The sequence below is a fragment of the Anopheles bellator genome, chromosome 2 (assembly GCF_943735745.2).
Source record: "Anopheles bellator chromosome 2, idAnoBellAS_SP24_06.2, whole genome shotgun sequence".
In the NCBI taxonomy this organism is placed as follows: Eukaryota; Metazoa; Arthropoda; class Insecta; order Diptera; family Culicidae; genus Anopheles; species Anopheles bellator.
The window spans coordinates 81226314-81248982 of NC_071286.1; the positions used below are offsets into that span (position 1 = coordinate 81226314).

The 22669-nt window shown below is 48.4% G+C and overlaps 1 protein-coding gene across 1 annotated transcript; it reads left to right on the forward strand.

The window, feature by feature from the left end:
- The first annotated feature begins 316 nt into the window (after positions 1–316).
- On the forward strand, positions 317–16047 carry LOC131211799 (zwei Ig domain protein zig-8-like). Its single transcript, XM_058205421.1, has 8 exons — positions 317–389; positions 501–569; positions 11240–11604; positions 11699–11815; positions 12059–12152; positions 12334–12461; positions 15000–15168; positions 15261–16047. The coding sequence occupies exons 1-8, from the start codon at positions 377–379 to the stop codon at positions 15362–15364; spliced, it is 1059 nt and encodes a 352-aa protein (XP_058061404.1). The 5' UTR covers positions 317–376; the 3' UTR covers positions 15365–16047.
- The last annotated feature ends 6622 nt before the right edge of the window (positions 16048–22669 follow it).

The window sequence follows — 22669 nt, forward strand, 5'->3', positions numbered from 1 at the left end:
ATGACTATTGAAAGGATTTGCCTCATCTGCTGTGGCCCTGTGTGGGGCTGGCACGGGGCTGGCGAATCCCTACGGAACTACATCCATGTTTTGCTCTTGGCCTGGGAGATGGCTGCCGGGGGAGAATAAAAATAAAATAGTCAACCAATGAAAAGCAGCGACAGAGCGACCCGCCGTAGATTGCACTGCGCCGAGTGTGTTTTATTATTGTTTTATGTTTGTTGTGTGTCCTTTCTCAGTTTCGACTTGTTTGGCGGACGGCATGCCCGTATGGCAGATCGGCAGACTGTTAATTGGTTTCTGGTAAACGTGTTGGGCTAGCTTTTTTTCTAAATATGGAACATTATTTGGCACAGAATTGGGTAGAAAATGGCAGATGAGCTTGAGAGGTAACTTAGGATTCTATCAGTCGATTATCAGCAGGCAGATTGGGGAAAGAGCATCATTTTGTCAGTCTAATAGTTAGCCGCAATTAATGTGTCTTTTTTTTTTGCTTACAGAAATGGCTCAACATTGGACCCAACACGGACTAAAAACTGTAATTATTTTTATCTTCTATCTGAATCATGGTAAGTACCTTGACAGTTTTTCAGTAAATTTTGCTATCCAGCTAAAAGGAACTACCACCCAAACGTTGTTTGGCCCGTGTGTTCGTTTGTGTTTGATGAAGCGCTCCCATTGATGTGAGCTTTTCGCCTACACACTTTTCCGGGCGTCGGTGTGGTGGCGTACCACCTCAAGGAAAGTAATATTAAAGAGTGGATTTTCGTGGAAAACACCTCGATTGAAGCCCATGAAAAGCTAACCAAATTCGTTTTGTTCGTCAGAACTCTTATCACTTGCGCATTGGTTCCCAGAAACGAAGCATCCCCGTTCAAGTTTCAGCGAATGTGACCAATCGGTTCTTTTTCGCTTGCTCATGCCGTGTTTCTGCTAAAATAGATTTGAGCTTTGTTAAAAATACAAAACAAATTTTGCTTCATGTTAAAAATACAAACAAAAACGTTTCGCTCCATTAGCCTTAACACGGTACATATTGGATTGAATTCGGTACACTTTTTCACTCAATTCACTTTTCTTGTTAAATCTCGCGATGTTACCTCTCGGGGTTTCCGTTTTTATTCGAAGAAAATTTTTCAAACAGAAAACCCTCCTTCAAACGTACCGTGCGAGGGAACCACGCTGCTCGAGACATCCGCTGGATCCGCTGGATCCGCTGGATTTGGGATTTCGCTTGATGGCTTACCCTCGAGGGTTTGCCTGTCCTCGGCGCTTGGTGCCGGTACGTACGATGTATTTTGATTTATTAGCCCTGATAGCCTTCGGATGCCTCGAAGCTATTGGAAAGGAGCAAAGCATTGTTTGTGAAGTCCAACATATCGCCGGTTGGCTTTGTAAGTTTAGTTTATACGTTTTGTTTTTCAATTCTAAAACGAAGGTTGAGGTCCTTTGGAGCGCGCGGCATTTTTTATGGGCCGGCAGTCAGTGGATAAAAGGAAGCCCAGACTGAGTCACCATGCGCTTCCATACTGATGAGTATGTCTCACTTCAACGCGGGTTTTGTGTGGTGTTTAGAAATTTATTCACCCCAAGCATCAACCGTCGGTCAGAATTGACGTTTGCTTCGTTTCGAACCCTCTCTTGCGCCAACATTCCACTGCATAACAAATGAAGTAGCCACGCCACGAGGTCACGATGGCGATGCCACGCGATGCGTAATTATATTAAATACGTTTCCGGTCTCGGGCAGGTCGAATAGGGCGGGACACAAAAACAGGGGCACGCAAAGTAAATCACTCCGGCCATTCGTCAACGTCAATCAATGTCCTACGGCCGAGCGAGCGAGAGCGAGAAAAAGTGAAAGGGATGGCTTCCGGTTTTGACAATCGTACCGACCTTCTGACGGTCCGGTTCCGCGCCGTCTGTGACATGGATACCCGGTCACTACGCAAAGTCGCTTTCGGGTTAGGCCCGCAAGACTCAACCCGGGGCTCGGATTTCAATTGCTTCCGCTTCGAGCCACGGGTTTCGACAGGGGGCCCGTTAGTCATTAGCAGAAGCGGCCATTCCGTTTCATCGTTCACCGGAAGCGGCTCGGGTCGGTTTTGGGGTATCGGCTGCCGCAGCCAGGCTCGCCACCGAAAACGGGACATCGAAAACCATTATTTTCATTTGAATAATTTTTGATGCTACGTCGGGCCGCCGGGCGCTCCGAACGGACGAGTTTTCCGGAAAAGCTCAAGTGGTTAATTTTGTTTGTGGGCCGGCGGGCGAGAATTGCGAACAAAGAAAGCTGCCGCCGCTTGCTGGAGAAGCGATTGCGTATTCGATGCTAATAATCTTTCGAGCACAGGACCCCGTGCGGAAGCGGAAGCCAAGTGGGAAGCCTTCGCGGAAGGAACGCACAAAGTTTTGCGCGACTATTAATGTAACGTGGCGTGAGCGCGCGTATCTAATTGCTACATTAGGGCCACTGTGGCCCCTTGCTTTACGGAATGGGGCCGCTTTGGAGGTTTTGTGCTTCGTTTTTCGCGGCACCATTGCGTTCCGGTGCTGCGGTCGGTTGTGGTGTCGAGAAAATGTGGTGATGGATCGGATGCGTTGGAATTTTTTCCGATCCGCAGCCATTGCCGGGCGTATTGACGATGAAACGGAGTTTTTAAATTAATGTGCCTCACTGGGTAGCGTTCGCCTGAATGCAGGAGAAAGCAGAAAGTCCGATGTTGATTTTTGAAAGTTCCCACTGCAGCCCGACAGTCTATCCGGCAATCGACGCAATGGTTCGCTGTACGTTGCGTTTCAATGCATTTCTCAGCCGGCTTTTCCGGGATTCCGTGGCACAATCGGAAATCACGTCCACGAGAGAGCTGAGGGTGCAAATTGATGTATGCGCATTGAAACTCCCATTACCATTTTTGCTGCAACCATCAAACATTGCGTCGTTCTCGACGCCGTGTGCCACGCAGCGCTTCTTCGGAGCGGCCCTTTAGATTCGTACGATGGAAAACCGTATTTTTCCTCCGTTCGGGGTGCGTTTGTTCGGCGGAAAGAAACTCAAATTTCTCGAGCGATGCCAAAGCGCTGTCCGTTTGGCAAATTGCGAGCGAAGCGAACCGTTCCAGTGTCGTTCAGAGTGGCAGACGGAAGAGGATTCAAAGCCCAAACAAAAAAACAGAACTGAAACACAATTCATGTTAACCGTAAACAGCTACAATGGCAGCCGTGCCGAACATGGCCCGGCTGAAGTTTCCGTTAGAATTACGCTGAATCACTGCGCATGAAATAAAAAGGGCGAACGGGCCCTGGCCGTGGCCGTGGCGCGATTCAATCGAACGACCAAGGCGTGCAAACGATGGCGACAGCGAATGGACACGACAGGAAGCGATAACGGACAGAGACAGTCGAGTCGGCATGTTTTGATGCTCTGGGAGGAGTACTGGGGCGTTATCCTTTCTTCTTATCTGACTAAAAGGTGCCGAGGGCAACTCCATGTGGTTGCGGCGAAAGTAACGCTCGGTTTACGCGTGGACGTCAAAAGCAAACATATCGCATTGAGGTTGAAGATAATTTCGTTCATTTTCCTACTTATGTGGTGCTCATTAATTTGGCATTTTTATTGGTTTCCGAAAGACTCACAGCACGTGGAAAAGGGGAAGAGTTATTACAACCGTAATTCTTGTTTAACAATTGCCTATTTTTTATGAAACAACCGCAACCAAATTTGATTCAAATGAAAAGTTGTTTCTTCAACTCATAAATCTTCAAAGCTTCATTTCATAAATCTTATTGCATTAATCAATTTGATTTAAAATGAACCTTGTGTTTATTTTATTACTTCATGTTCTGGTACTAAAATTGGAATAAGGTTACTAGTTTGAAAATGTTATCCCATCCAGTTGTTGATCGGTTAAATATATGTATTTCTGGGATCTGTGAAACCGTGAAGCCTTCAATTTATCCGACCAACGTGTCGCCAATTCTGTGTACTAATATTGTCTGCCTTTCCCGATGCGCTCTCTGATGCCTATTCCGCGAATTCTTTTGTCAATGTTTAATCTACTTATCCCAAAGTTGAAGAGGTAATTAATTTCATTCGAGTGAAAATTTCATTTACGCACCGAAATTTCATCCCCAAATGTGTATCTATTTGATGTTTCGCCTTTTCGTAGCCGTGGCACCCGGAACCCGCAACGCCACATCCGCTGCTGCTGCTGTGTGGTTCGACTCCCAACCGACCAACGCGTCACGCTACGTGGCTTCTGAAAAAAACCCTTTTGCCGCATCGAATCAAAGTTGAGCCGCGGTTATGCTGGATACGGCGGATGCGTGAGCAGCGAGTGAATGAAAAAGAGCGCATTTCGCCGTAAAAAAGCGCCATCCCGGTGCCCCCCGGGTTACGTGGCGTCGAAACACCCGCAAAAATGTCGACATTCATATCCGTTAACATGCTATCGATGCCATCGCTTATCGGGCGCGTAGCCGCGATGTGTGGCCGTTGCCTGCCACGAGATATGGCTGTCGAATGAAACACCCTCGCGATGGTTTTCCAAAATTCAATTTCATCTCAACCGGATGCTGGGCCCTCGGGGCCCCGGGAGATGCTGCCTGCAAATCCGCCGAGCATATGTCCAATCGGTGGGGTACGGGCGTAAGAGCGTGAAGCCTCTTCTTCTGTCGAGCGCGCCCGTTTGGAGTGTTTATGCTTTTTGGGCCGCACTGTGGAAGTCATTCTCGCCCCGGGGCAAGCCGCCGTGTGGCCGTGTTTGTTATGTTGTTTCTTTCTTTCCGTTCTTTGTGTGTCGCCACCAATCAGCTCTTCACGTTCCGGGGGCGCTCTTCTGTACAGCCCACAGGATTCTGTGCTTTGTGCGTGAGCCATCCGAAAGACCGCACAGCTTTGTCAACAGTCGTCCTCGGCGCTGTCGTCGTTGTCGGATGAGGGCTTGGGCCCTGGTGTTGTGAAGCCATCGTTAAGCAACGTCATGAACGCGTGGGCTTCCAGCAGTTCTCTCGGCTCGATGGTTATCTCTCGCCTAGGTGCGTTGATTTATTAACAGCGTTTCCTACGACCTGCTAGAGCTGCTCCGGTGGCCAGTGAGCCGAAGTGTGAAAAACTGTTCAGAAAGTTTCCTTCCGCTCCGTGATGTTCCGGTTTTTGTCCCGATTGAGTCACTCCAACAGTGGATATGGTGGACCCCCGACGGTTACTGATACACGTATAAATTACACGTAATGGCGCAATTTAAATACAGCAAAAAAAAAAACAATCGGTACATTTACTTGTTTGACCGCGAGGCACTCGTTCTCGATCGTGGCAAAGTCAACATACACCTTCACTCCAATTCACTCCGAACGCTGCGCATCGTTCTGTGGTTCGGACCCCGGAAGTGTTCCATTTTCCACACATCAACCGGCGACCGGCGCTCTTGAAACGGTGTGGAGTTTTACGGTGCCATTCGCGTTTCGTTTTATGATTATTTTTGCCATCGAATTGCAACCGCGCTGGACAAAGGTCGGAGGGCCGAGGAACAATGAAAAGTTGTAATTAATTTTTATGCCAATATTTGCACCAGCGCGGGGCGTGCGCTTGATTGAATCGTGGACCCACCATAGCCCATCGTCGAGTTGGTTGGGTGCGAAAAATGGAGTAATTTAATTAAGATTGAACCAATGGCCGGCCGGAGGGGCCGTGAGTTCAATGGTTCAGAAGTGTTTTATTGCTGCCGCCGTCGTCCGAACGTTGCGTTTTTCGTTCGAACATAAGTGTCCCGATGTGTTCTCGTTGCCAATGTATTAAACTGACGTCAATGATATGATCATCCGGTGGGTTCATCTTGATAATATTCAAATTTAGTATGCAAATGTTGCCCTTTCCGTTCAATCTGGACACAGTCCTTAGTCGGGAGGAAACGGAACACAACAATGCAGATAAACTGTTTGATTGGTTGGCGTGGTTAAAACATATTTTTCCATCACCGAGCATACTTTCTTGAAACATATACATCCCAAATTGTTAGCATAAAACTAAACCCAAAGCATACGAACTCGAGAATATTCATGAGCTTCGCTGGCTTTGAGTATGCTTCGAAAGTATTTTCTCCCAACTGCAGAAAGTGTTTTCGCTTTTAGCTTCGCTCCGTGCGCAACCTTTCAGTAATTTTAAAATGTTGACCCGCGTGGCTTACGCCACCCGAACGGTAAAAGGTTTCGGTTGGAAAGGGTGCGAGACTCCGTGCGAGTGCGGAATATCACGGTCATGAGCACGCTTGAAGGTGGCTGCGGGTTATTTAATGCTGCATCTACCACTACCTTACCCGACCGGTGTAATCCTTAAATCTGCGTAATCTCTTGGCCGGTAAGTACCGGCCCGGCGAAGTATGGCGAGAAATGTGAAAACTTTCAACGGCCTCCCGTGCGCGTGCTGTATTTTCTCAAGGTGTGTTTTTTTGTGGTCCACTATTTGTTTTTTCCGACCAATAGTTGGATTCAGTGGTTCATATTCTGTGGGTCGATAAGCTGAGATAACATAAGCTTTCGGTGAATTTATTGTTTTCCCGGAAAAAGAGCTCGAAGTATGATCCAAAGTTGCTGCCTCAGACCATAAATGTGTTTTATTGGCCGATTTGGCGATTGATGTTTGATATCCGTTACGCAGAAGCTGCTAGCTCACTGTTGATTGAATAAGGAGTGCTGGCGAGAGGATTACTGCTTATCGATCGAAGAGAGGATTAATTGATACCCTAGGCGCTTTTGTTCTGCGTTATTACGAAACGTAAAAAGCATTTCGCAACCCGGAACCGAACCGGAAACCGTGTAAACGAACCACTTGCAGCATGGTGCAGCAAATTGCACACGAACGTTGCACTTTTCTTGTACCTCAAACTCACAGCCTGGTGGCGGTTGATTCCATAGGTTTTAGCCATCAGACATTTTGCGGAAATGAGGACCAACCAACTAATTACTTCATAAATCTCTCGCTTTCTTCAGCGCCCGCTACGAACGTGAACAGTGTGGGCAAACATAATCCGATGCAGTCGTAAATGGTTCGATTGCGAGGGCTCACGAGTCTCCGATTCTTCACTCGGAACAATTCCGCCAAACGTGCCCCAGGGGATCATTTTCGATTGGTCGATCGACTGGAGTTCAATCGGGTCACGGGCTAGGTATAGTTAATTAGTTGGTGTTATCGGTGCAATTACACGGAACCGTCGATATAGTCGATCAATGTCCTGAAACACACCTGCGAGGCATTGTGCTTTCAAATCCCTTATTACATCCTGCCTTTTTTGTTTTGTCCGGTGGCCACCATTAATTGGCCCGTTTACGGTTGAAATAAACTTCAAATCAGTATCAGTAATATCGTTTAGCTATCTCGGGAAAGGGTCCTCCATTGATCAACGGGAGGATTCCCGTTTTTTTCCTGCTTCTATCCGACCGACGTAAAGTATCAATATCGAAAGTGGCAAGGCTTCGTAATTACTATGCATAAGCGATAAGAAATGAAATCACCTCGATAATTCGAATGCGATAAGAAACCGTGCCGCCGGCGAACGGCCGTCCTTTTGGGTCGGACGCTGGGGCTCTATAAAGCTTCTCCGAATCCCACCCCGGTCCCGAAACATAATTCCCGGTCCCGTCGGCAATACCTCGCCGGACCCGAGCGTTTCCCAATTGCTATGCCCTCCTCCGGATTCCATCCTCGGAGCTCCGAGAGCTGGCACAACATAAAATATCAATTTAAATTCGCATCAACTGGCTTGAAAATGAGGCAGGCAATGTGCGATTAGGGCTGTCATTATTTGAGCGTTGTTTTTGCTTTTCTTTTCGGCGGCCCTGTTTTTCGCGATGTTTTCACACGCTTTCCCAGCGCCACTTGGGGCTTCCGGTAGGAAAATCCATCCGAATGGCTCGAAGCGCAAACCGATTTGGCGAAGCGATTTGGCAAACCGATCCGATTGGGCAACGTGCGATACGGGGGCGATGGTGTTTCTTTTGCGTCACACAAATTGTATCGTTAGCCCATATCGGAATTGATTGAAGGATGCCGCCTGGCGACACGCCTCGTTTGAATTCGTAAACGGTTCAATCGGCGTAGGAAGTTTGGTGTTTTGTGAAAATATAAAACAGGCACCGTACGTATGTGAATGGTGGACGCGGTTCTTAGATTTCGGCGTTCCTGGGCTGAACATGAAAGCGTAATGATAGAGAGGATATTGTTGCGCGAGCGTTAAGAGGTTGTGGGTGAAGTTGAATCTTGAATGAGACTGTACAAAACATATAAATATACCAATCTCTGTGGAACCAGTTCAATGCCCAGTGCACGGAGTGAACCTTTCGTGGTGCCTCGTGGCTCTCAAAATGTGTATTTAAAATTGAAATAAAATTTAAAAATTCCTAGAAATCACAGGCACTACATAAAACATGCTGCCCTCCCAATGCATATTCATCCTAACGCTACGTCCACGATGCCGAAATGCAAATTTAATATCCCTCTGAAGGGCCCTTCACATATGCCGTAGGCTCCGTTGGTTGGTAACGGTTTTTCCCGAGTCCCTGCGTAGCCGATAATCGAAATCACGGAATCAATCCCAGCATAATGATAGTCAAATCAAATGAACAATACGCGCGATAAATAATTCATCAGCCATTTGCTCTCGGGGCGCATCTGTTCCGATGCGTAGTCACCGTCGGGCCGGTGGTAGCCCCTAAATCCGGTCTCCTGGCTCGGCTCGATATAATCGAGAGTGCAGCTTTCTGTGGACCGATCCTGTGGGGCGTAGTGATGGCCAAGCTGAGCTCACATAAAATTTAGATACTTCCGCACCGACACCGGTTCCCATTTTAATCCCTCGCGTTCGATGCCGAGTGTCAGTTTGAAATGAAAGTTTTGACAGCCACCGGGGACCCGGTACGCATTCCTGGTAATATTCGACGATGATGCCTGCCGCTGTTTTCCCGCTAGCCAGCTGGTGGATGTTTTGCGCTAATTAACTGTTTATGGCCACCCGTCTGCCGGCCTCATCTCCGGTCTTTCGTTATCTCTCTCTCTGCTCGGAGGGATTAGCGTCCCCGGTGGGTGTCGGTAGATTTTGAAGGACGTTTTGGCTGAAGTTTTCCTCGTCAAACGAACCGCTTATGTGCACGACGCATGTGTCCGAAGCTGGTGCGCCTACGGTTATTATAACTTTGATTATTCGCATCGTGGTGTATTTAACAAGCCGTTCGCTCGAACCGCTCATGGGTGATGTATTTCAATGCGCTTTGTGCGGTAGAAATGTGCAAATTTTCTATGCAATTCTGCGAATATGTGTAATTGATAGTAACATTACAAAATGTGTGCATTACTGAGAAATGTCGGTGGCGTGCAAAGTCTCTCATTATGTTGACGTTAAATACATTGTTTTACAGCATCAAACATAATTACCCGTTGACTAACAATATTGAACCGGAGAATGTGTAATATTGCTGTTCCTGCAGCAACACAAACAATGCACAAGCTATAGACATATTCAATATTAAACCAATTCAAATTAGGATATTCACACATCACTACCGTTGTAAAACATTCAAGAAATAATGACAGGACTTTGTTAGTTCCGTCTATTTAAAACAAAAGTGGCCACTGGTAGTTCTTGTTACGCTGATTTAAGCTTGGTTTTGATTGACAAAGATTGGTCAAAGAGCACTGTAGTGCTTCAGACTGTTGTGTATTTTACTAACGCAAACAATACATTCATTTACATAAAGTAAAAATGTAAGGGCTTATGGATTAATTTTTAAAGACGCTCAAATGGTGGAAAGTTCCAAAGAGCATAACTTCATGTTTTATGTCTTCTGTGCTTTTGACTTGACAAAGTACATTCGTTTCTTCATAAAAATGACGTTCTAATCACTGAGATTGTTTTTTTTTTGACGAAAATCGGAATAACGCCTAACGGTTCAATTAATAATTCGTTTTATTAAGACATACTTCAGGCTCACCTTTGAGACGCTCTGAGCCATGTAATGGGGAAACCCGGCTAACGGAACACCACTTAGTCGTCGCGTGTGGCACAGCAGTCACTCTCAGATTAACTACCAAACACGACATAATAATGGTCCCTCTCTCTCTCTATACGACCCTCACATGCTGAGGCGAAACGTAAATATTTAAAAAACTACTAATCCCGCCCGTTCAATCAGCGAGCGACGACTGCGAATGCGGACACAGATATGACAGGTGATTTATGTACCCGTTGCTGCCCCCGCTTCCTACGTCCTGTTTGTCGCACATTTCACGCATGTCCTGCTGCGGTTTCGTCCGGTGGCCAACCGCTTGTTAGTGACTTCCGCTTTGGTGCCATTTTTCCGATTGCTCCAGTGCCTTACTGGCAGCAGCAAGCGCCGTAAAAGATTGATACTGGGCGATAAATTAATTCTAGGCGTCATCAGTGGCCCAGCGCCGGTCGCCCTACACCACGGGCAGGGCACGAAGTAAATTAGGTGTCTCATTTCATCCGGAAACCGGAAGGATTCGGTGCGGCGACGACGATGTGTCGCCCTTAATGCCGGCCAGCGAAGCACTCTGCTCAACTATTCCGTCCTCGTCGGGACGGCAGAAACTGCTCCTCTTTTTTTTGCCTTCTGGACACCGAGAGTTACTTCATCCCGGGAAGCAATTAAGGCAGAAAAGCTCCGTTGATGAACTGTCTCTGGGATTGCGAAGGAAAAAAAAAAACAGGAAGCCATTTAGCCATCGTGCCGAGAGCCTGGTGTTCCTGGACCAGCGCAACTCCTTGTTGAGCGTGTCCGAGAGAGAGAGAGAGAGAGAGAGACCGGGTGGCTTCGAGTAGCTTCGTGCCACGATCCACAAGTTATTAGATTCCAAACAGGCTTCGCATCCGTACCGTGGAAGCCGTGGTGTTGTTGCACACCGAAATAGGTCTGCGCTGAACGCTTCAAAGCAACCTTCACGGGGTTTCGATCGACTACCGAACCTGCCGGATCATACAAGCACGACCTTTCTCCTTCCGGTGGTGGGTCCAGTTTGGTACACAATTTCGTTTCGTTCACATGATTTTATGCTCCGATACCGACGCTAGCCAAAGTGTCTCCTCTATCACCGTCCGACCGCCACCCAGGACCAAGGCCTCCATCGGCGTCGTTTTTCGATCTAATTTTGTTCTCTCTATCTCTCTTTCTCTCTCTCTCTCTCTGTCCATTGTTGCATTATTTCATTTCCGGTTCCGGCCGACACCAGGGCTCAGCAGTTCGCTCCAGAGCGTTTCCGAAGAACAGTTCCTGGCCGAGCTGGGCGACGACGATTCGCCAGACGGTCGCCGACAGTCGCTGGCCACACGGCGGCCACCGCCCCTGCGCAGCCGACCGCCGTACCTCGGTATGTACGGGGCGCCCGCCGGGTCCAACCACCACCAGCAGCACCTCGGTAGCAGCGGGCCCGAGACGAGCGACAACGAGATTTACGACTCGGACGAAAGCAACCGGCTCCGGACACCGCTCGACCGTGGGCCCCACTTCGATCTGTCCACCTCCAAGAACATCACGGCGCTGGTCGGCAAAACGGCGTACCTCAACTGTCGCGTCAAAAATCTGGGCAACAAAACGGTAACGAGGATTCGAACCGCCCGGCAACCGGGATCCATTGCATTCCGATTGGCCCATGAATTCTAATAAAGCTTCCTTCTCCGTTCGCCGGCAGGTCTCGTGGGTGCGGCACCGGGACATTCATCTCTTAACCGTAGGTAGATTCACCTATACTTCCGACCAGCGATTCCAGGCTGTACATAATCCCCAGAACGATGACTGGTCGCTGCAAGTAAGTGGTCCGCCACCGGTGAGCGGTGTTGCCACTGCCCCAATTCCGGTTTTTTTTTATCCCCTATCGTTCCGGTGTCCTTCACCGAGTTTTCCCCATCCCTGTCGGGTACAAATGCTGGGCCGAAACACGAACCCTGGGTTCGGTGCGCATCTTCCTCCCAGACCGGGCCAAGCCATCGATCATTGTGCCCGCCAGTCCACTCGACCCACCATCGCGCTTTGCTTTCCGTTGTTCTTTCAGATTAGATACCCTCAGAAGCGGGACACCGGAGTGTACGAGTGTCAGATCTCGACGACGCCACCAGTCGGCCACTCGATGTATCTCTCCGTCGTCGGTAAGTAAGTAAGGGCGAGCGTTCGTGGGCATAGGCGGCTGACCGGCGCTACATGGCTGCCCGTTTTTTATGCTGCGTTTGTAGCCGATGTTGGTTCGCCTAGCCCACTGGCCGACCGACCGACCACCGGATGGTGCAATATTGAACCACGGTTCCGCGTGCGTCTCCGTTTTCCTTCCAGAGCCCATCACCACGATCGTCGGTGTACCGGATCTGTACATCAACACCGGCTCCACTGTAAATTTAACCTGTATAGTACGCAACTCGCCCGAACCACCCTCCACCATCATGTGGACCCACAACAACCAGGTGAGGCGCAATGTGGCCCCTGTACCAACGTGTTTCGTTTCCATTTGTTGCATTTCTGCCGTCTCCGTGTTTTTGTTCCGGTCGCCTCTAGTGGGGCCGTCATCGTCATAAAGCTCTTCCGCGGATTTCCGGTGGCTGATGGGTCGGGAATTACCGGTGCTTTGTGTTCATATCTCACGACACGTTAGAGAGTCTCTAAACAAGATGTTGAACGACTCGACTGGCCCGGCCAGCAGCTCGCACGAAGCAGTGTTACGGATGTAAGACGGATTGCGGGCGCACTACTCAATGGTTTGGAAGCTAATGACTAAACTACGCAAATTGAAAGATGAACTCTTCAACCTCTCGGATCGTTTGGTTCGTTCAGTTTAAGACCATTTTACTTCACAACACTCTGTGTTTGAAGTTTCCCAACAGGAGAGAGGTAATTGGTTTGGTTATTTACAACCAAATGCTGTGGAAAATCGTTTGTGGCAATAGTTTTTATAAAAAGAAGGGGTAAAATTCGTTGAATTCTTCTCAAATGGTTCTGAAAGTTAGTTGAAAGAAGAGCCGATAACTCACATTCATCACATATTAAAGTCGGTTTGCACCTCTGTGAGAGCTTTGCCCTTCCAGCGATTAACCTTTTTAGATTTTTCGATTCCATTCGAGAGAATCCGAGCCATTTCGAGTGTTTCAAAGTGGAGGGCACTCGATCCGAGTAATTGATTCGAGAACCCTATTACGTGCCAATGTAATCGTTATGCAATAGACACATTGAGCAGGTTAATAGTAAATCGCTCGTTTCAAGCTCATGTAATTGCTCATGTTCCACCGGCACATCACAGCTCGCTGATGGACGCGTACCGCGCTTCACTAATTGGCCAATCTGTTCACAGCAAAATTGTGGCCCAACGAAACCGGTTTCCATCAATGGGGGTTCGAAACATTAGACCCACCCGGAACACACCTGGTGCACTCGAACTGGAGCTTTGTAACTTAATTTATGTCACACAAATTCTTCTCAATTTTCAAAATCACTTGATGATTCAATTAACGTACCCGCCGCCCATTGCCGGATCGGTGTTCCTGGGGGCGCATCGGGCAGATATTGAAAATATTGAGATTGCCAGCTGATAAATGGATTCTTCACTGCATGCGTACCCTTTTCCAACGTGCCCCTTCCGGCACTCGTGTCACGTTTTTTCTTTCATTTCAATGTCGCGCTCCATGTTTTCATTGCACCGCGATCGCGCTTTTGGCGTCCACAGCTGGAAAAACATCGACGACAACGGGAGCATCGATAAAGCGGCATCGAAAAAAAGAAACGGAAAAAATGCGACGTGATTTCAATATCAATTTTTACTCCCGCTCGCATGCTCGGTGATCGATGGCACGGGATATTCGTTTCGGCCGCCGCCCATCGGGCCACGCCGTTGCACCCGTCCGGTGCATCGGGAAATTCATAAAATAAAATCATTGCTCCAGCGAGCAGCCGGGACGGCTGAAGGTGATTTTTAATGGGCCGGAGGTATGTTGTTTAGGGGCACACCGGGGTGGAGTGCACCTCTCTTTCGAGAGAGTTATGCTTTTATCACTCGCTCTCGGTTTATTCAATGCACTCCATCGGCCACGGCTCCCGAACCCCGCACCAAAAATGTGGAATTAAATCCGGATGCGCTGGTGCTGGCGCGTCCAGGATCACGATAACGTGACGACAACGGCGATGATGGTGCCGATGATGATGGTTGTGGAAATGATTATGACTCTGTTGGCCGGTTGCTGGCACGAACGAATGCACCGATGGTTTGCTTTTGCCCGAGTGGCCCGATTTGCATCAACAAACTCCGAGCCCCAGATTTTCCGATGGGAAAATCCTGGAACGGTAGACGCGAGGGTTTACAATAAATTATGTACACGATATTTCTTCGCCGACAGTGACGTACGGCAATGGGTTGGTCCCCTGGTGGACCGATGCATGGAGTGACAGCCACAGTTGGGCTGCGTTGTAAGTAGTGACCCCGCTGGTCGACCTGCTCGTCAGATCATAGAAACGCAGCATAAAGGGTCACTCATTGATGCGATCCGAATTGTGCGGCTCTTCAATACTTTCGCACACAAAAACACGTTGGTGCCAGTGGTCAGCCAAACGGAACGGTTCCGCTTCCGAGGGGATCAATGGGGAAAAGAAGGCAAAATCGCAGCCCTCGGCTCCCCTTGATGGGTCGTTGGCAGAGCACCATCAATCGACGACTCGAGGGCTGCACTTGATCACCACCACGATTCCCGTGTTCCGATCGATCCCATTCGCCATTGGTGTATTGGTTCGTTTGAAAGTTGATATCGAACCGGAGACGCATCGCCAATTAAATGTTCTTTCCGATTCGAAACCAGTTGACGAGGTTTCGATTTCTCGGTGGCAATGCTCTTCACAGTGCGCCAACTCGAAGCGCCAACGTAAATGGGTTTTTATTTGGTTTGCATTATTTTGCTGCAAATATTTCATTCTTCGGTTTTTTTTTTCACGACGACTAAAGTTATGATATTTCTCTTCAGGAGATCAACTACGACTCTCCGCGGGGCGGAGTGTCCGTCATCACGGAGAAGGGTGAAACCACCACGTCCTACTTGCTGATCCAGCGCGCCCGGACAACCGACACGGGCAAGTACGTGTGCTCGCCATCGAACGCGGACCCGGCCACGATCAATGTGCACATCTTGAACGGTAAGCCAGGCCGGCGCACGGCTCGTGCTGACATGTTATTTCCTAATTGTCCCGTTGCTACTCATTGTGAAACCCGTTTTCCGGGGTTGCAGGAGAACATCCGGCGGCAATGCAGCACGGGGGCCAGCTGCGGATAGGCGATCCCCTGCACGTGTTCGTCCTGTGGCTGATCAGCTTCCTGATGGGGCGCCGATGAGAGTGAGGTGTTGGTTGCTGTGGACACCGCCGGACACCGCGCTGCGACCCCGTACACATCAAAGTGCTGTTTGGCAGGCGCTGTTTGATCAAAGCCGGGAATTTGGAGCTAATTAAACTGAACGACAACCGTTGACCAAAAAACGCCAAGCGTTTCGGGGTGGGCAGGGCTGTAGGATAATTTAATTTGCGGTCACAATGATTGATTGTGAGAGTAAAGTGTGGGCGCGATTTTACCTCCCATTTTTTACCATTAGATAATTGCAATGCGTCGCGTTACACTCACATATACACACACACCGGAACATGTCAATCGCCAGCGGTCCGGCGGACGTGTGCTAGTGTTTGCGGTTCCGGCATTATGTTTGCCACCTAAACAAAAAATCCGAAAAGCGCACCGGAGGCCCCCGTGTCATAAGAGCGCGTAATGCAATTTTAATTGAAAGGTTCGTGCGATCATTAGGCAAAACAACTCTGTTTGGCCCCGGAGTGATTGTTTTGTTAAACAAACGTTAAAACGCCATTAAATCACGTTGCGAATGGGCACGGTTTTTGATTGGGCCCTCATACTTTTCAATCAACATATTTCACCGTGAACGCGTGTCGGAGGTAATGGAGGTGCGTTATTTAAGAAAAATAATAAAAACGATGAACCGGTTGCTCGACACCGGTCACAGCCGTTGATTCAGGTGCTGGGTTGATTGAATTGCAGATTTTACAAGGTTGTTAGCCGGAGGCATCACCGGGCGGGGCAGCGGAGACCGTGAGCGAACCAAGTGAACGAAGGGAAAAATCACTAAAGAAGGAAATAAAGAAAGAGAAAAATTCTGAAAGTGTCTGAATTTAAAACCATGCTTTGGTCACTCGGCTTTACTCATCCGTTTTCAGCACGCAAAGGTAAGGAAGTGTTGTTACTTTTTGTTAGTGCAATTAAATAGTTTAAAAGCATGTTCGCGAACAAGTTTCCGTAATTTCGTACCAGAGAAAAGAGTCCACCAGCTTGTTAAAATGCAAATGTTTCACTGTTTTTTTTTTGTTAACTCAATGCCCTGAACCAGTATCGTTTTTGTGCGCAACATATCCGGATGTTGGGTTCACTCGACCTGTTCGTCCTTCGCAGAGGGTCCATATTGACAAATCATTCGTTTACAGGTAATGAAATGGGCGATCTTCCTTCCAGGTCGAGAACATATGCGATGATACTCCGTTCATTTCAGTTCGTTCGATTACTGGTCTATCATTAATCAACGATAAGCCTATGTAAAACGTCGAAAAAAAGGGTTCGTGCGGCCGAACGATTTTCCGTTACGTTCTGTCCCTTTACACCGAGACACCGGGCCAATATTGTTCAAGCTTTGGAAAGAAGAATTGGAAACCACTTTAAGAGGGTCGCTTCTGTGTCGCTATTTTCTTACAGATCAATCTCGGATAAACGGGTAAGAGCTGCCCGAAACTGGCTTATGGTTTCGAAGTTCTTCGCTTTTCTTCGCCCAAATGTAAGGCATCATTTTTTTGAGGGGTTTTCACAAACTGATCCAGTTTTCATTTTGCTTCATTCTTTGGTCATCACCGTTACGGTCTACTGACTGGCCGAAGTGTGCCTTATGTCGTAATGGCTGCGAATTCGAGATGTGTTGTGAATGTTTCGTTTTATCGTAGTTCGATTGCTGCATCACCGAGCGCAGATCCACACCGTTTTTCGGTACGGTTTCTGATATCATATTTCATAAATCAGCTTATATCATTTATTTATTGATATTCCTGATATTGATATCATGCATGGAACATCTAGCTAATAGACCCCTACTATATTCGAGCACCACCGATAAAACGATCACCCATAATCAACGCCGTACAAAATTAGACATTATCTATCAATTCCCAAACAAAACATTATCTATCCGATCCGAAAATGAATGTTGAGTGCATGTTCATTCATTAAGTGAGGACGATTCAAATCGACGCCATCGGGAATTGGGCAATTTGGGGAATTTTTTTGTGCAAAATCGACAAAAATCGTTGCTGAAAAAATGTCAGACTCCCGTCGGTGCATTTTAATTGCACGAGTCGGGACAATAGAACAGTTGGCGTTTGAACCCGAATGATAATTCTTTTGAAACCTTCCAGAAAATGTTCAAACGAATGAGCGTTTCCGTATTGATTGGCTCACACCATTTTCGATGACCCGTAGCGTGGTTGTGAAATGTAAAACGGCCGGGAATAGTGAACTGGAAATAGGTTCAACCGGCCCGGCCTGTTCGGGGGCAAAATTCTGCGAACAATATTTGATGGACTCGTCCCGGGGTTGTCATCATTGGGAACCGTTGAACCGCTTGGGCTGACGGGACGACAGATCGTGTCGATTATGTTTCACGCGTCCATTTGCTTTACTCACTTGGCCCCGCTGGCCGTGGACTCCCGCCCCGGCCGAATGCCGGAACGGCACTTAGTCTTTGTAATGATTCGGAAGTAATTGTGATGTTTTCCGGTCGGTTGAAATCGCACGCCCCTCACTTCAGTGCAGTGGCTCAATTCGCCCCACCGCGCTATCATATATTATGCTCGCCTCACTAAGCATGCCGCCGATCCTGTGGCTCGGTGCTGGTGGTGTAAAGCGAGTCCGACCGAACGTACTGGAATGGATGCATTAGGTACCACGGCACCGTAGGGACATGTTAGCGGTGACTTCGATAGCTCTCTTTTCCTTCGCACACACCGACACAAACACACAAATACTGGCGTCCTATGTGGGTGAGTTTCAAGCCCGTCCACATGCGGCAGGTCGCGGCAAACTCGGGGCTTAATTAAGATTGTCACCAACGCCACAAGCGTCCGCCGCGTGGGATGGGTGATCAAGGGAATGAAATATGTCGCACTCACAAGACGCTTGTCAGCGCGCTCAGAAACCGTACCGGGCGGGAAAAAAGCGGGAAAAACCAACGAAAGCAACCACACGGCCACAAGTTTTCTTCGCGCTCGCACTGGCTCGGGTCCTGCTGGCAGCTGTTACAATAGCTGAATCGAGCTCAACAGAAGACGATGGCCGCCGGGGGTTGGTAATCAGCAGAAACGGCACGAACCCGCCCCGCCACCTCACGGTGTCGTACGATTTTTCACCAGCTCAAGATGTGACCCCACCGATGGGCGGCTGGCTGGGCGCTAATTTTCCGCCTCATCATGCTGCTTGAGCGGTGTCCTTTCACGCTCGGGGCAGCACGCGCTGGCCGGTGCACCTGGTGCGGATTGATTAGCCGTTCCGAGTGGTGCCAGTTGTCGCTCATCAATTGGCTTGTTTCGCCTTGGGTGTTTTGTATTTTGACTGCAATTGTTGATGCGTTTTACCCGACCCCGAAAAAAAGGCTATACAGTCAGCGTACCGTTTGTCTGAGTGGACAATCTTTAAACAAGCTGACGGAAAGTTGCTGAGTTGACTGCAATTTATGTAATTGGATTTCCCAGCGCAGGGGTTCAGCCGAGGTTACGGTCGCGGGTTCTTGGTACAGATTTGGTGGCGCTGTGATTTGATGGCCGTTGAACCGATTTCTTGTGTGAAGCAGCAATCCCCTCGGATGAAGGTTAAATTCGTTTAAACTAGTAATGTAGCTGCAAATGTGCGGGACGGCAATTGATCACCCCTATTGAGCGTTTAGATTATTCTACACGAATGGAATTAATTTATTTTTACGGCATTCCGTTTTGCCTCCATCACTGCTTCTACGATATTCTATTATTGTATTTCTTGTGCTGCAATGGTTGGCCATATTCTACAGAAGTCGATGGTCGATCGTGGTACATCGGCAACCGTTCTGAAATACAGTATTCCAGGCGTGCAACATTGTTCGCCACAAAGTTGCGTTGCACACGTTGCGTATCCTGCATGCGCGTTGGAACGAAAAGCTCACCGTTGTTGCGGCGAAACCGAGCGTAGAGCTTTTAGTTGCAAAGCTTTGGAATCTCAAGCTTCTAGATACATTTAGTACACATTGGGAAAGTTTAGTACAACACGCTTTAAGCTTCGGTGAAGCCATTGAAAGTTTGATGGCGAGTTGAAAAGAAATTAGGTTTCGGTTTTCCATACGAATAAATTTGTTATTTTGCGATGAACAAAACAAAGAACATTTTTTAACGTAAAATATGTCCTATATTGTTCAAAACACAAGAAAAAAGGACGTTTTATCTCGTTAAGGCGATTCGCAAACAGAGGTGCTCCTGTGCATATTACGACTGCATTTACGCCAAGCGCACCGTAGGCCAACATCCTGACGGTGAGCGCGATACACATCGAAAGCACCAACCATCCGATTCCGGCATCCGGCAGTGGTGACTTTTCTTCGCCGTTGCATGCGCCGGACACTTGAAACTGCAGTGCCCGGACGGGCGATGGCTGCTTACGAACATCCTTACCCGCCTTAGCCAGTAAGTGGTCCGTCCACCTCGGGCAGCTTCCCATTCCCATCGGCACGTACAGCGCATTAACGGTCGAGGCACATCGTTGGAACCGAGCGCCGTCACCGTGACTTCCCTTCCGGGTGGGCCGATTCGAAAAACGAATCCCATTTGTTTGTGCCAAAGCGATTCCGTGCAGGCTGCGGAGTTTGGGAAGAAACCGGCAGCTGCAACCGTTCGGCAAACAACGGCGGACCCGCAACCAGGGCCTGGCGTGGGCCACAAGTTTGTTACGAGAATTGACGGTCACCGCAGCAAAGCCGAGCAAAAACGCATCTCACCAACCCTAATCGGCACGGTACAGACGAAAGGACAGCCCACCAGGCCACTCGCCGCCAGCGACTACTGGTGCCGATTATCGGGCACGGAAGTGTTATCGGGATCGTTCCGGGCAATCCGTTGTTTCGTGTAAACGAAGACTTTGTCCAGAATGGTGTGGTAGGGTTGCGGATGGTTGCATTAGCTGGCCGGTTGGTGAGACTGTTTGCATTTGATGGCATATTTGGCTCGGGAGAATGGCTTCGCGAGCCGTTTGTGAAACGAATATGGCCAAAATCAAATCTCGAATGAAACGAATTCGTTTGCAGCACGCCAGCATAAGGATATGAGCCATTGTTTTGCGCTCCAGTGGTGTTCTGCGTCGAACGATTATGTTCACATTGCTGCACTCCAGTGTTTTTATTCGTTCCGAGAATTGATTCCCCTTGATCATTGCAGGGCCGTTCTCGGAACAAGTACCGGCAGGTGTTGATTGTACCACGTTGCGAAATAATAGAACCCCTACCACAGAGACTATCCGTAATGGGGCAGTGTAAGTTGGTGATCATTTTTTACAAAAGTGCTCAAATAAATAGAATGCACCGTTTGACCAATGCAGTCCTTCACGGGCCACCAGGCGCCTCCACTGGTTGGTTGAGAATTCCAATCATTGCTGCAATCATTGTGGCGAGTAAACATTCCAATGTTGAACCTCGCTTGACTGGGAGCACCAAACGTTGCCATGGTCTTTCACTAATTTTCCCTCCTCCACCGGGTGTGATTATAATGTTTTAATCAAATGCTGTTCTGACGATCACTTACCCTAAGCGTCGTGGATTAATTGCGAACTTAATTAAAAACACCAATCGTGTTTAAATCACACCAAAACGTACGTTCCGCTCGCTGCAGCGGGTAAACCACACCCGTCGCCTAATACCCCGGAATGGTGCCATTAATTAGTCAAAGCTTAGAGTCAGAGGCAAAGCTTCAAATTGATTTGTCACACGCCAGGCCAGTGCGCCTGCCACTCGCAACCGGCAGTGGCCGGTTCCGGCTTTTTTCCCGAGCACCCCACAAGCCATTACCACGATTGACAAACCCATCCGTCACCGGAATGTGCAAACTGGCCCGCCTGCTGGCCCGACCACCGCGCCCGATGCCGGCCGGTGTACGGAGACAAATATATTTATTTTATGCGTTGGTTAAACATAAACTTGACCGTTTTATTGCGACCGCTCCGGCGTGCCCCTGTGTCAGGTCAGTGCCGGGTTCGGTGTTGGTGATTCGTAAATTTTTATGAAGCCATCGCGCATGGAGCGGAAGGAACCGGACCGTGAGTGTGATCGACAGCATCCACTCTGGTTCTGGAGGACTGTTTCCCGCCCGTTTTGTTGGCCAGGTTGGCCGGGTGGCCGTGCCCTCCCCGCCCGTTCAACCAACACTAATTTAGGGGCCTTGGCGGGAAAAAACTGACCCCCCCCCTCCGGGGGACAGTGTTGTGGTGGCAAGGGGCGGCCGGTAATGAGTTTGTGTTAATTATCAATTTGTGGATATTAATTCGATGCGAATAAATATTTTAATGTTTCACGTGTTTCGGTGGTGTGCGGCTCGTTGGGAAAAACGTTGAAAAGTCAAAACGGGTGCTAATTAAATATTCCCATTTGCGGATGCTCCGATCCATAATCGTCCTTCACTCAGCCGGTGGAGCCGAAAGGGCGATGGTACTGGCAACGGCTTGGGGCTGTTAATATCGAGTGTGGGTTTTCGTTGTTTTATATTTAAAAAAACATCGTCCCAAAAGAACGGCAAAACTAGTCAATTATATGCAAATATGCAGCAAATGGCATATCACTGCAACCGATACGTTTGATATGTGATATTTATTGAATTTTTTTCCACAAATAATGTCGATGGTTGATAATGGTTGCAAGTTTCCTTTTCTGCGCTTTGTTTGACTCCTTTTTAAAAGCGACTCGAAGCCTTAGCGACCTTATGGCTTTACTTAAGTTTAATGTGAAGCTTAAACCTCACTGTTGCTACCCATTGTTAATATGTCAGAACACTTCTACAGCTAGCCCCTTTGGCCGGATAGCACGGGTGAATGAATCATTTCACCAGGTTTTTAGCACCTTCTGCGGTAATTTTCTGCCCATGACCTGCGGAAGAAATGGGCTGCGCGCACCAAATTGAGTCGTGGATTTTCAGCGGCCGCCCGGAAGGAGTGATAAAATTTTATCGCCCATCGAGATGTGGTCGCTAGCAAAGCCAACGGCCGGGGATCTAAATCCTTTTCCTTCACCGAATTGCGGCTCTTGGAGGCTGTGGCCGTATGTGTAGCAACTGGTTGCGGTCGGGCGGCAGTGCAATGGGAAGTAGTTTGAAAATTTGTGGCTTAAAATAACGCCCGAAATGGTTATGGTGGCGGTTTAATAGTGCACTGACTTAAAATTAGCCAGAGTTATGCTGCAATTCGGGTCGGAAGTTTTTCGATTCCGCGGAGCTGTTGGCAACGCCTAGCATAGTAAAAAGGCAAATGAGGTTATGATCTTTGCGGACAGAAATTGCTGGTAAGAAATCATAAATTTAAATATTATATACAGGA